The sequence below is a fragment of the Phacochoerus africanus genome, chromosome 15 (genome assembly GCF_016906955.1).
Source record: "Phacochoerus africanus isolate WHEZ1 chromosome 15, ROS_Pafr_v1, whole genome shotgun sequence".
Lineage (NCBI taxonomy): Eukaryota > Metazoa > Chordata > Mammalia > Artiodactyla > Suidae > Phacochoerus > Phacochoerus africanus.
Window position 1 is genome coordinate 42643334 of NC_062558.1, and position 13158 is coordinate 42656491.

At 44.3% G+C, this 13158-nt stretch overlaps 1 protein-coding gene across 2 annotated transcripts in view; it reads right to left on the minus strand.

Moving 5' to 3' along the window:
- WSCD2 (WSC domain containing 2) overlaps positions 1-13158 on the minus strand; it is a 103006-nt gene that overhangs the window by 35039 nt on the left and 54809 nt on the right. For both annotated transcript variants that reach the window (XM_047761083.1, XM_047761084.1), the window contains 2 exons: positions 9611-9725; positions 6210-6394 (listed from right to left, as the gene is read on the minus strand). In XM_047761083.1, the coding sequence (XP_047617039.1) occupies positions 6210-6394; positions 9611-9725 (300 nt within the window). The remainder of the gene's footprint in view (positions 1-6209; positions 6395-9610; positions 9726-13158) is intronic.

A 13158-nucleotide genomic window follows, 5' to 3' on the forward strand; every position in this document is an offset into this window, starting at 1 on the left:
GAAAAAAATAAAAAAGAGTCATCAAAACCATAAAATGTGGGCAAGGGATGTTAGGAAGTAAATAACCCTTTTCGTTTGTTTGTTTGTATGTTTCTCTTCTTAATTTTAATAGAGTAATGAAGTGTTTGAACTTACAGGACCATCAGGCTAAAACACACAATTATGGGAAGGGGTTAGCATACTTAAAAAACAGGGCAACCACAAGCCAAAAGCAAATATTGCATTTGCAAAAAGTGAAAAAAAATACACTCAAGCAGATAATAACAGGAGACCATCCAACCAAAAAAAAAAAAAAAAAGAAAGGAAGGAAGAATGGAGAACCATAGAATCAACTGGAACACAAGGTTGAAATGGCAATAAATAATCATCTATCAATTATCACCTTAAATGTCAATGGACTGAATGCCCCAATCAAAAGGCACAGAGTGGCTGAGTGGATAAAAAGGCAAAAACCTTCAATATGCTGCCTACAAGAAACTCACCTTAGGACAAAAGATACATATAGATTGAAAGTGAAAGGGTGGGGAAAAATATTTCACGCCAATAGACATGACAGAAAAGCAGGAGTCGCAACACTCATATCAGACAAAATAGACTTTAAAACAAAAGACATAAAGAAAGACAAAGAAGGACACTACTTAATGATTAAGGGATCCACCCAAGGAGAGGATGTTACTATCATCAACATATATGCCCCAAATACAGGAGCACCCAGATACATACAACAAATATTAACAGACATGAAGGGAGATATTGATGAGAATACAATCATAGTAGGAGACTTCAATAACCCCCTCACATCAATGGACAGATCCTCTAGACAGAAAACCAATAAAGCAACAGAGATCCTAAAGGAAACAATAGAAAAGTTAGACTTAATTGATATCTTCAGGACACTACATCCAAAAAAAGCAGAATACACATTCTTCTCAAATGCTCATGGAACATTCTCAAGAATCGACCACATACTGGGACACAAAGCTAATCTCAATAAATTTAGGAGCACAGAAATTATCTCAAGTATCTTCTCTGAACACAATGCCATGAAATTAGAAACCAACCATGGGAAAAGGAAAGAGAAAAAACCTACTGCATGGAGACTAAACAACATGCTACTAAAAAACCAATGGGTCAATGAGGAAATCAAGAAGGAAATTAAAAACTACCTTGAAACAAATGATAATGAAGACACAACCTCTCAAAATCTATGGGATGCTGCGAAAGCAGTGCTCAGAGGGAAATTTATAGCAATACAGGCTTTTCTCAAAAAAGAAGAAAGATCCCAAATTGACAACTTAACCCTCCACCTAAAGGAATTAGAAAAAGAAGAACAAAAAAGTCCTAAAGTCAGCAGAAGGAAGGAAATTATAAAGATCAAAGAAGAAATCAAAAAAATAGAGACTCAAAAAACAATAGAGAAAATTAATAAAACCAAGAGCTGGTTCTTTGAAAAGGTGAACAAAATTGACAAACCCCTGGCCAGACTCACTAAAAAGAGGAGAGAAAGAACCCAAATAACCAAAATTATAAATGAAAAAGGAGAAATCACAACGGATACAGCAGAAATACAAAAAACCATAAGAGAATACTATGAACAACTATACGGCAACAAGTTGGACAATCTGGAAGAAATGGACAATTTTCTAGAATCTTACAGCCTGCCAAAACTGAATCAAGTAGAAACAGACTAACTGAACAGACCAATCACTAGAAATGAAATTGAAGAGGTCATAAAATCACTCCCTACAAATAAAAGTCCAGGACCAGATGGCTTCACAGGTGAATTTTATCAAACATATAAAGAGGAATTGGTGCCCATCTTCCTTAAACTCTTTCAAAAGAAGGAGGAAGAAGAAGGAATACTCCCAAAGACATTCTATGATGCCACCATCACCCTCATTCCAAAACCAGACAGAGATACCACCAAAAAAGAAAACTATCACCCAATATCATTGATGAATATAGATGCAAAAATTCTCAACAAAATCTTAGCCAACCGAATCCAACAACATACCAAAAAAAATTATACACCATGACCAGGTTGGGTTCATCCCAGGTTCACAAGGATGGTTCAACATACGCAAATCAATCAGCATCATACACCACATTAACAACAAAAAAAGTCAAAAATCATATGATCATCTCAAGAGATGCAGAAAAAGCATTTGACAAAGTCCAACATCCATTCATGATCAAGACCCTCGCCAAAGTGGGTATAGAGGGAACATTCCTGAATATAATCAAAGCCATTTATGAGAAACCCACAGCAAATATAATACTCAATGGGGAAAAACTGAAAGCCTTCTCACTCAGATCTGGAACAAGACAGGGATGCCCACTCTCACCACTGCTCTTCAACATCGTTTTGGAAGTCCTAGCCACAGCAATTAGACAAACAAAAGAAATCAAAGGCATCCATATAGGAAGAGAAGAGATCAAACTGTCACTGTATGAAAATGACATGATACTATACATAGAAAACCCTAAGGACTCAACCCCAAAACTACTTGAACTGATTAATAAATTCAGCAAAATGGCAGGATATAAGATTAACATTCAGAAGTCAGTTGCATTTCTGTATACCAGCAATGAAATATTAGAAAAGGAATACAAAAATACGATACCTTTTAAAATTGCACCTCACAAAATCAAATACCTCGGAACACACCTGACCAAGGAGGTAAAGGACCTATATGCCGAGAACTATAAAACTTTAATCAAAGAAATCAAAGAAGATGTAAAGAAATGGAAAGATATTCCATGTTCCTGGATTGGGAAAATCAATATTGTAAAAATGGCCATACTACCCAAAGCAATCTACAGATTCAATGCAATCCCTATCAAATTACCCAGGACATTTTTCACAGAACTAGAACAAACAATCCAAACATTTATATGGAACAACAAAAGACCCAGAATCGCCAAAGCAATCCTGAGAAACAAAAACCAAGCAGGAGGCATAACTCTCCCAGACTTCAAGAAATACTACAAAGCCACAGTCATCAAAACAGTGTGGGACTGGTATCAAAACAGACAGACAGACCAATGGAACAGAATAGAGAATCCGGAAATAAACCCTGACACCTATGGTCAATTAATCTTTGACAAGGGAGACAAGAACATAAAATGGGAAAAAGAAAGTCTATTCAGCAAGCATTGCTGGGAAACCTGGACAGCTGCATGCAAAGCAATGAAACTAGAACACACCCTCACACCATGCACCAAAATAAACTCCAAATGGCTGAAAGACTTAAATATACGACAAGACACCATCAAACTCCTAGAAGAAAACATAGGCAAAACACTCTCGGACATCAACATCATGAATATTTTCTCAGGTCAGTCTCCCAAAGCAATAGAAATTAGAGCAAAGATAAACCCATGGGACCTCATCAAACTGAAAAGCTTTTGCACAGCAAAGGAAACCAAAAAGAAAACAAAAAGACAACTTACAGAATGGGAGAAAACAGTTTCAAATGATGCAACTGACAAGGGCTTAATCTCTAGAATATATAAACAACTTATACAACCCAACAGCAAAAAAGCCAATCAATCAATGGAAAAATGGGCAAAAGACCTGAATAGACATTTCTCCAAAGAAGATATACAGATGGCCAACAAACACATGAAAAAATGCTCAACATCGTTGATTATAAGAGAAATGCAAATCAAAACTACCATGAGATATCACCTCACACCAGTCAGAATGGCCATCATTAATAAATCCACAAATAACAAGTGCTGGAGGGGGTGTGGAGAAAAGGGAACCCTCCTGCACTGTTGGTGGGAATGTCAACTGGTACAGCCACTATGGAGAACAGTTTGGAGATACCTTAGAAATCTATACGTAGAACTTCCATATGACCCCACAATCCCACTCTTGGGCATCTATCCAGACAAAACTCTACTTAAAAGAGACACGTGCACCCGCATGTTCACTGCAGCACTATTCACAATAGCCAGGACATGGAAACAACCCAAATGTCCATCGACAGATGATTGGATTCGGAAGAGGTGGTACATATATACAATGGAATACTACTCAGCCATACAAAAGAATGACATAATGCCATTTGCAGCAACATGGATGGAACGAGAGAATCTCATACTGAGTGAAATGAGCCAGAAAGACAAAGACAAATACCATATGATATCACTTATAACTGGAATCTAATATCCAGCACAAATGAACATCTCCTCAGAAAAGAAAATCATGGACTTGGAGAAGAGACTTGTGGCTGCCTGATGGGAGGGGGAGGGAGTGGGAGGGATTGGGAGCTTGGGCTTATCAGACACAACTTAGAATAGATTTACAAGGAGATCCTGCTGAATAGCATTGAGAACTTTGTCTAGATACTCATGTTGCAACAGAAGAAAGGGTGGGGGGAAAAATGTAATTATAATGTATACATGTAAGGATAACCTGACCCCCTTGCTGTACAGTGGGAAAATAAAAAAAAATTATAAAAAAAAAAAGAAATCAGTATTGGGAATGATAAATCTGCCATCAAATTAAAACCTCTTTACACTAATGGCCAAACCAGAAACTTGCTGTGTGGACATAGTCCAGCCTGGATTTCACACACCCTCCCTCCCCTCTGCCAGCTGGACCTTCAGACCTGGATGAACTGAGGTAACGATGGGGACGTAGATGGTGCTTCCGTTTTTAGAAATCAGCTGCTTTGCAAATTGACAGCACGCTTGACCCTACTGCAGAGCCAAGTTTGAACAGAGCTTCAAAAACATGGGATTTGGAATACAGAACACATTATCAAGTAAACCAGCAATCTTTTTTTTTGTCTTTTTGCATTTTTTAGGGCTGCTCCTGCGGCATATGGACATTCCCAGGCTAGGGGTCGAATCGGAGCTGTAGCTGCCGGCCTACGCCACAGCCACAGCCAAGCCAGATCTGAGCTGTGTCTGTGACCTACACCACAGCTCACGGCAACCCTGGATCCTTAACCCACTGACCAAGGGATCGAACCCGCAACCTCATGGTTCCTAGTCAGATTCGTTAACCACTGAGCCTCGACGGGATCTCCAGCAATGAATTTTTATAAACAATTATGTCCACATGGAAAAGGCCTTTTTTTTTGCATGCAAACAGGCATTAGGGTTCTGCCAAATCCACCTGGGTGTGCAGGCCTATATTCTGGGCAGACCTGATCAGCTCCACTGAGGTCTGAGGCCTTATTATTCAAAGTATGGTCCATGGGCCAGCAGCCTAGTATCACCTGGGAACTCCTTAGAAATGCAGAATTGCACCAGACCTAGTGAATCAGAATCTGCATTTTAACAAGATCTCCTTAGTAGTCACTGGCACATTCAAATTTTAGATTGGGACTTGTGGGTTCCTATTCCTGCCTCAGACTGCATCAGAAGAGTCACACCACAAACCTCAGCCCTCCATCTTTTACCAAGGTTGTTAGCTCCTCTTACAGGTCTGAACGTCACCTCTGAGGTCACAACACTGTGTGATCTTGGGCAGGCTTGCTTAAATTCATTAAGCCTCAGTTTTCTCACTGTAAAATGGAGATGATTAACCATGGTAACTGCTTGAAAGGCTATAGGAAAGGGAAACAAAATCAGGCATACAGTAGGCTTGGCACAGTGCCCAGCACATAGCAGATTCTTGATAAATAGACATTAACTGCTATTAAATACTCAGAGGGGGCCATGGACAATATTCACAGAAGAAGGGGTGGCTCCTGTCCTCTCCTATTCATCCCCTTCCTTCCCTCAGTTTGGAAACCAGAGAGTTTTACCAACAAGACTGAAGCCCAGACAAGCGAGGGATAAATTCACTATGGGAGCATTAAAGACATAAGCTCTGGAGTTGATTTAAATCCTCTGCTGCTTGTGTAACATGGAGCCTCAGTCTCTTCAGCTGTAAAATGGGAGTAGGCGAATAAGAGCATGATTCATAAGCTCATCCATACAGGGCGTTTAGAAAATGATGAAGTGTTTGCTGTTGTCATCATCATCACCATCATTAGAGACAAACTGCTTTCATAAAATCAGGAAGGAGAGGTTAGCTCAGGCTTTAGCTGTTAAGCAGGAAAACAGGTGAGAATGAGGGGAGTGGCTGGAGGCAAGGCTGGAGCAGGATGGTGGCTGCCTTGGAGGGTGGCCCAGGGCTTGCGAGTGGCAGGAGCCACGGAGGTGCAAGAGGGCGAGGGGCAGAGAAGGGCAGGGGCTGACTCACGTACACCTGCGGGCCGACTCCTGGGCCAGCTGCAGCCGGTAGACCGAGAGGCGATTGGCGCCACCACACACGCTGCCCCGCTCGCCCTTGCAGTCCATGTCACACTCCGCCTCGCTCACGTTCGTCGCCTGGATCTTGTGGCCGCAGTAGCACTCGGCACCGAACTCCAGCCCAGCGTACAGGTAACCCCTGGGAGAGGCTGCTGTCAGGCCAGGGCACCTGCCACCATGGAAACCCCGGGGACAGGAAGATTCACCCAGAAAGGAGGCCTGGAGGATGGGAGGGCTATGGGGACCAGGAGGTCCCAGGGAAAACAGACAGATGATGGAAGGTAGGGGTAACAGAGAGACCCAGGGACAGAGGAGACATCAGGGGACAGGAGGCCCATCCAGCTTGGAAAGCTGGCTCACAGTGTCTTCCAGGAGACAAGGAGACCCCAGGGAAATGAGGAGACTGAGTAGGAGTCTCTTTCTTTCCCCAAAAGGGGGTATAGGGGAGACCTTGAGGGGAACAAGGAAGACTTTGGGGGTTGGGGAGACCTAAGATGATCTGGGGGACAGGGCTGCTCTAAGGATGGAGACCTGGGCTGAGAATAAGGAGACCTTCATAGCATCAGGGAGGCTGAGGGTTAGAAAGTGTTGGGGGTGGGTTGGGCAGGAAGCCAAGAAGGAGAGGTCCCCGGGGCACAGGGAGACTCAGGGAAGGGACAAGATCCCAAGGAACAGCTGCTTCCCTCCCTGCCTGACATCTTACACCCCTATACACTTACCCACATAGACACACCAAGTCACATTCACATCTACCTACATACACCTTTAGCACCTGGCACACTTGACACACACACCCCTCTGGTCCTGTGGTCCCCCGCCCCACCCCACTCTTTTGCTCTTCCCTGTCTAGAGTCAGGAGCCAATCACATCTGCAGAGTCCAGAGCCTTTATTCCAAGAAACATTCCCCAGGAATGATGCCTCTATGGCCCCAGGGAGGAGCCGGACCCAGGGGAGGAGGCAGGGACTCTCGCAGCTCTTTGGAAGATGGCAAAACCAAGGTCACATATCCAGCCAAGTTAAAAATTCCTTTCCTTAAAACAGAACAAAACAAAAAAATCCAGGCACTGCAAGGTTTTCAATTTTTTTTTTTCATGGCTATGGAATCATTTCCTAAAAAGGACTCTCAGTTAAGACCCGTTGTGTAAACAGATGAAAAGGGAATTGCCTGCTCTGGCTCTAGGAGTGGGTATGAAGTAGTGGGAGAGAAGGGAAGAGTAGGACAGCCCCTGCTTGGCCCTCTTGCCCACGGCAGCTCCTGAGCCATTTTCCGCAATTATGAAGGCTCCTGGGGGAGCAGCCTGCAAAATACTGGTCATGAAAGGCAGGACCAATGGGAGGTGTCAGCTTACGCCTTCACTGGACTTTCGCGGGCTGGTTGGAGAGGCAGAACCATCCAGACTCGTGTCTCCAAACACCCCTGTTACTCAGGATGGCATGTGATCATATGGTCACCTTAGCAGACATAGTAAAACAGTTTAAAACTAACTGGGCATCTTGGAGCTGGGCCAGCCTCCTTCTTCCACCTGTCTGTCTCTGTTTCTCTCTCTCAAGTCTTGGTCCTCAGGCGCCCCTGGAGCCTGTCTCATATGATTGGACCCACTGATAGGAGGGCAGCAGGAGTTTTTACAGTTTCCAAACTGGGTGTAAAAATCAGAGCAGTTGTGCTCCAGCCATAGTCCCAGGACCAGCAGTATCACTTGGGGACTTGTTCAAAATGCAGATTTTTGGGACCCACCCCAAACCCGCCAAATCAAGAAGTCGGGTGGGGCCCAGCAATTTGTTTTGAAAGATTCCAGGTGATGCTGACATGTACCTCCAGAGCTCACAGACTAGATGGAGAGACAAGCATGTCATCAGAAAAGGCCAGCACAGTGACATGAGGGTTGAGATGGGAGAAATTACAGACTGTGGAAATGCAAAAGAGGCCCCCAACCTGACTGGGGAGTCAGAGGAGACTTCTCAGAGGAGGTAACAGTCAAGGTGAACTTCAGAGGATGAGTGAGATCAATGGGCATAATATTTGGTTCAGCAAATTTCTTCTGGTTGCCTGCATGTGCTTCCAGATAGATGCAGAGGTGAGTCAGCCCTAGCTTTGCCCTCAAGGGGCTCCACAGTTGGTTGGGGGAGACAGAAGCATGAACAAGCTTGGGCCATAGAATAGCAATGGCTTATTTGGTCTGTGCCAGGTACTGTTCTCAAATATTTACTCTGCAAACATTAACTTTTCAACTCCTGCAAGACCCCTCTGAGGGCATGGACTCTGAAATTCAGCTCTGTCTCCCCACAGTTCAATAAATAAATTAATGAATCAGTAACATCAAGAGCTTGGAGTCCTTCCCACACTAGAGGTGGTCCTGGGCTCAGGACGTCAATGGTGGACTGTTCCCAAAGCTGATTATAAGAGGACAGTGTTTCCTAATCAGGGACAGAGGGGAGAGTCCCTTGGCCACCCACGTGCTCATTTCTACTCCAGCCATGCAGAGTGAGGTCCTTCGGAGGACAAGCTGAGGTCCTTCAGAGCTTGTGACCTCCAGAGGCAGCTGGCTAGAGTCTGCAGGTGAGCATATAGAAGTCTCTCATAAGCCTCCATGGGTCAAGGGACCCAGGGCACAGGGAAGGGAAAGATCAGCTCACTCCATGGTGCACCTAGGACAGCAGTGCTCATTCCCAGGGCTGGACCAAGGGTCCTGTCTCCATTCTCCAGTCCTTTGGGGCCTCACCCACTCTTGGAAAGCCAGCTCCCCCCAAAGTTCATGTTCTAATCAAGAACATCATTTTCTTCTTCGTCCAGAAAACTGTCTGGACAAGCAAGTGTTTCTCCCTGGGAGAGAAACAAATAGTTTCTTGGCTAGGAAACCATTAAATATTCCTGATACCCAGGCTTCCACCTCACCCTTCCCATGGACATCTCACAAGCCTCATGCTCATGGACTCACACTTTCATAAACACAAACACCCACTTGTGCTTTCCTACAATTTTGGACACTTGCAGACCTATCCACAGAGATTCCTGCACTCACACTTAATATTATTTAAAGATAATTATGTATTGGCATTAAGCCCATAAACATATCCAGCTAACCCTGCACCATGTACACTGCAAACTCTCTCCTAGGAACAGTCTCACACAACTGTACAATCACAAAGTTCCACGGACCAACTCCCAGCTCAGGTGCAAGCATGTATGCAGGCAGGCACACACATACACACACACAATACTTGTATCACCCTTTCTTTGTAGTCACACGCTTGTCCTCCATCACGCCCTCTCATGGAAAAGGAAAGACCACCACAGATAGGATCCTAAGAAGTAAAGGGTCTGAATGCATGAAGCCTGGGACATCGGGGCCCTACCGTTCTGCACAGTTGTCTTGGCAACGGAAGATGGTCATCTTTTTGTAGTCGAAAAAGGACACACCTCGAAGGGCCCGGCTCTGGGTGTCATCCAGGTAGCAGCCGATGTACTTAGCTTTGGGAAGATGAGAGAAGTCAGATTTGGGGGGTAGGGACAAAGATGAAAGGGTTTCAGGAATAACCAGTGTGCCTCTGGCTGTGTGGCCTTATTGACATTTTGGTACCAGTTCCTTTCTCTGAGCAGTAAAGCAGAAACAAGAGAGACTGAAACTCACATGCACTTGCAGAACCTGATCTAGAAGGGCAATGGAGTCCCATGGGTGAGGCTGTGGTCCCTGGAGGTCAACAGAGAGGAAGAAGGGACCCTTCCATGGCTAGGGTAATGGTCACAGCCCTGGGCTCTACTGGTGACAACTGGTCATCCAGGAACCCAAGCCAATATCATTCCCTAAGCACCAAGAAGATGAACCCCGTATTAAAACAACTTTAAAGAGCTTGATAGTTGACAGCTTGTCATCATTTCTACAAGATGCCTTAAGATGTTATTTTTCCTTGGAAGGAACATGGGATTTGAAGATCTCAAGATCTAGGTCTCCATCTCAATCCAGTTACATTCTAGTGATGACCTAGAGCATTTGGGCCAGTTAATCTCACTGAGGCTGAGTTTTCTTCATAGGGGGGATGAAACTATCAGCCTGATGAGGTTAAAATGGACTTACTTGTATGACTGCTTCTACCATAATATTAGGCACAAAGTTAAGGTGAGTGGAATAAGAATCCAGCATTCATGGTGCTATCTAAGTGCTTTACAGTTTGTCCACCTTGTGGGCCAAAGTGAGTATTTTCATCCAAAAGGAAAATTTCAATTATATAAAATAACCATCCAATTATAAATCATTCACTTAGTTTTCTTAAAGTAGTAAATGTACATCATGTACTTCCTGTACTTCATGGTAAATAGTGAATGAAGATGGTACTTTACAGTTTATAAAATCTTTTCCCATGTGATTTTACAATTACTTATTATTAAAATGAACATGCGTTTTGCTAAGTGTTTTATTCATATTATCTCAGTGAATCCTTAGAATGACCCTATGAGGTAAGTATTAATCTTCCTATTCAATATAGAAGAGGAAACTGAGGCCCAGAGAGGCTAGGTCACCTGCCCAAGGAAACACAGCTTATGCCTGTGGAGCTAGGACTAGACCCAGACAGTCTGGCTGCAGAGCCCATGTTCTGAACCACTGCTTGCTTCTCTTTAAATCTGGGGATCTCTGCAATGACCCCTGGCGTGCTGAAACTCTTTATTTGTTTGTTTGTTTTTGAGGGCCACACCTGCAGCATATGGAAGTTCCCAGGCTTGAGGTTGAATCAGAGCTGCAGCTGCTGGCCTACACCACAGCCACGGCAACGTGGGATCTGAGTCGCATCTTTGACCTGCGGTGCATGCAGCAACGCTGGATCTTTAACCCACTGAGTGAGGCCAGGGATCACTGCCTCATGGATACTAGTCGGGTTCATAACCTGCTGAGCCACAATGGGAACTCCTGGCATGCTGAAACTCTTTGAGGATGGAACAGAGGCCCAGAAAGGTTATGTGACCTGACCGAGACCTGAAACTAATTGGTGGCAGAACAAAGATTTAAATCTAGGTCTATGGGACTTCAAGCCAGTGCTCTTTCACTCTTGCACTTGGAAGTAACTGGGGCTGGACTGGGGACCCAATCAGCCGTTTGAAATGTATGGCCCTCATAGGAATAATTGAGGAAAATACTCTATGCCACTTGATCTCGTTCATGGCCAGGCTGCTGTCTATTTAAACTGAGGGCTTCTCACCCCCCTCACTTGTGGTGGAGAGCAGGGTCCAGGAGAGGATGCAGGATCATTATGGAGCAATTGTGTCCCTCAATGCCGCCCTGGTAAGTGCAGAATTTGTCAGCCTCACTGGAGACGTGTCTCAACCGTGATCACCTTGAATTTCTTTCATAAGACAGAGGTGATTTAGTCAACTAAGAACAATCCATCTTTTAAAAAAAAAAAACAACACTTTGTCTCCCTAGAGCAGGCATATCAGACAGTGACAATTCTGGAAAAGCCACATCTTGTGACTGTGCTCGTTCAACAACATACGTCCCTCCTGTCACAGATGGAACCACGGCCCTGGGGCATGGATGCTGTTTACAACTAGGCTGGGAGAGAGAACTTCCGAAGGCCATGTTGGAGAGGGCTTCACACCAATTTTAGCTCAATAGTTCCCCAGAGACAGAGTGTCTGAGGAGGGGCAGGAGGAGGAAAAAAAAGAGAGGGAGGAGAGAGGGAGCAAGAGGGGAAGGTGGGAGGAAGGTTGTTTTATTTTGACAGCATGAGGTCATTGTCATCAGATCAAAAGCTGTGTGTGTGCGTGTGTGTGTGTGTGTGTGTGAGAAAGAGAGAGAGAGAGAAAGCAAGGACTATGTATTGAGCACCTACTATGTGCCATGCTTCATTTTTAAAAGTTCAATCCTCATACTCTTCTAATTAACCCATTTTATAGACAAGCAGACTGATGTTAATGACTATCAGCCTGCTTTCTAAGTGAATCTTTGCGAGTTTCTGCTGCTCAGCGGGTTAAGAACCTGATGTGGTCTCTGAGGATGTGGACTCAATTCCTGGCCTCGCTCAGTGGGTTAAGGATCAGGCATCAGCACAGTTTGCAGATGTGGTTCAGATCTGGTGCAGGCCCACAGCTACAGCTCTGATTTGACCCCTAGCCAGGTGTGGCTGTAAAAAAGAAAAAAAAAAAAAGTGAGTCTTTGTTTTGGCACATGGTATATGTTCTGACTGGTAACCACTCATGTTATTCCATGTTAACCATTTCTAAGCAGCATTTGAAGCTAGGTAATCTGCCTATGTTCCTACAGCTTGGAAGTGTCTCACTTAAAATTTAAGCCCAGGTCTGTACTCCAAACATTTTACATTTGGGGAAGTTACATTTCCATTTGGCCCACAGACTTCAGGCAGGATCACAAGGAGCCACACTGAATCCTGATGAAGAGGAATGCGCATGCCCCAGAAATGCTGGGCTTGGAGCTGGATGTATTATGGCCTTGGGTAATCTCACCTTAGGGTGAGGGTAGGTACGTTTGGCTATATGTAGAGTAGTGGATTGTGTCAGATGAGATTTTTATTATCAAATTAATAGGAGTGAGAATGTATGTATATGTGTCCACTGTGGGGTAAAGGGGTGGATTGTAATGGTACTGTTCACACCTTCAAAGCACCCCTCTTCCCATTTTTCTGTTAACAGACCTCACCAACCTGCTCTGACCACAGGGACACACTGACCATAGAAGAGGCAATGTTGTACCTGCTGCCAGCCAGTGACTGATCGCTCCAGGGAAGGGCATGTGACCCATTCTTTGGATTCTTATAGATTAAAGCTGGGAGAAAGACATCTGTTTCCCTTGTTCTGACACTGGCATTGTCTAAGCCCAGAGCTACCAATAGCCACAGTTCCTGGCACTAAAGTTAGTTTGCATAGGAGAACCAAGTCAGAGGCAAGAAGAGAT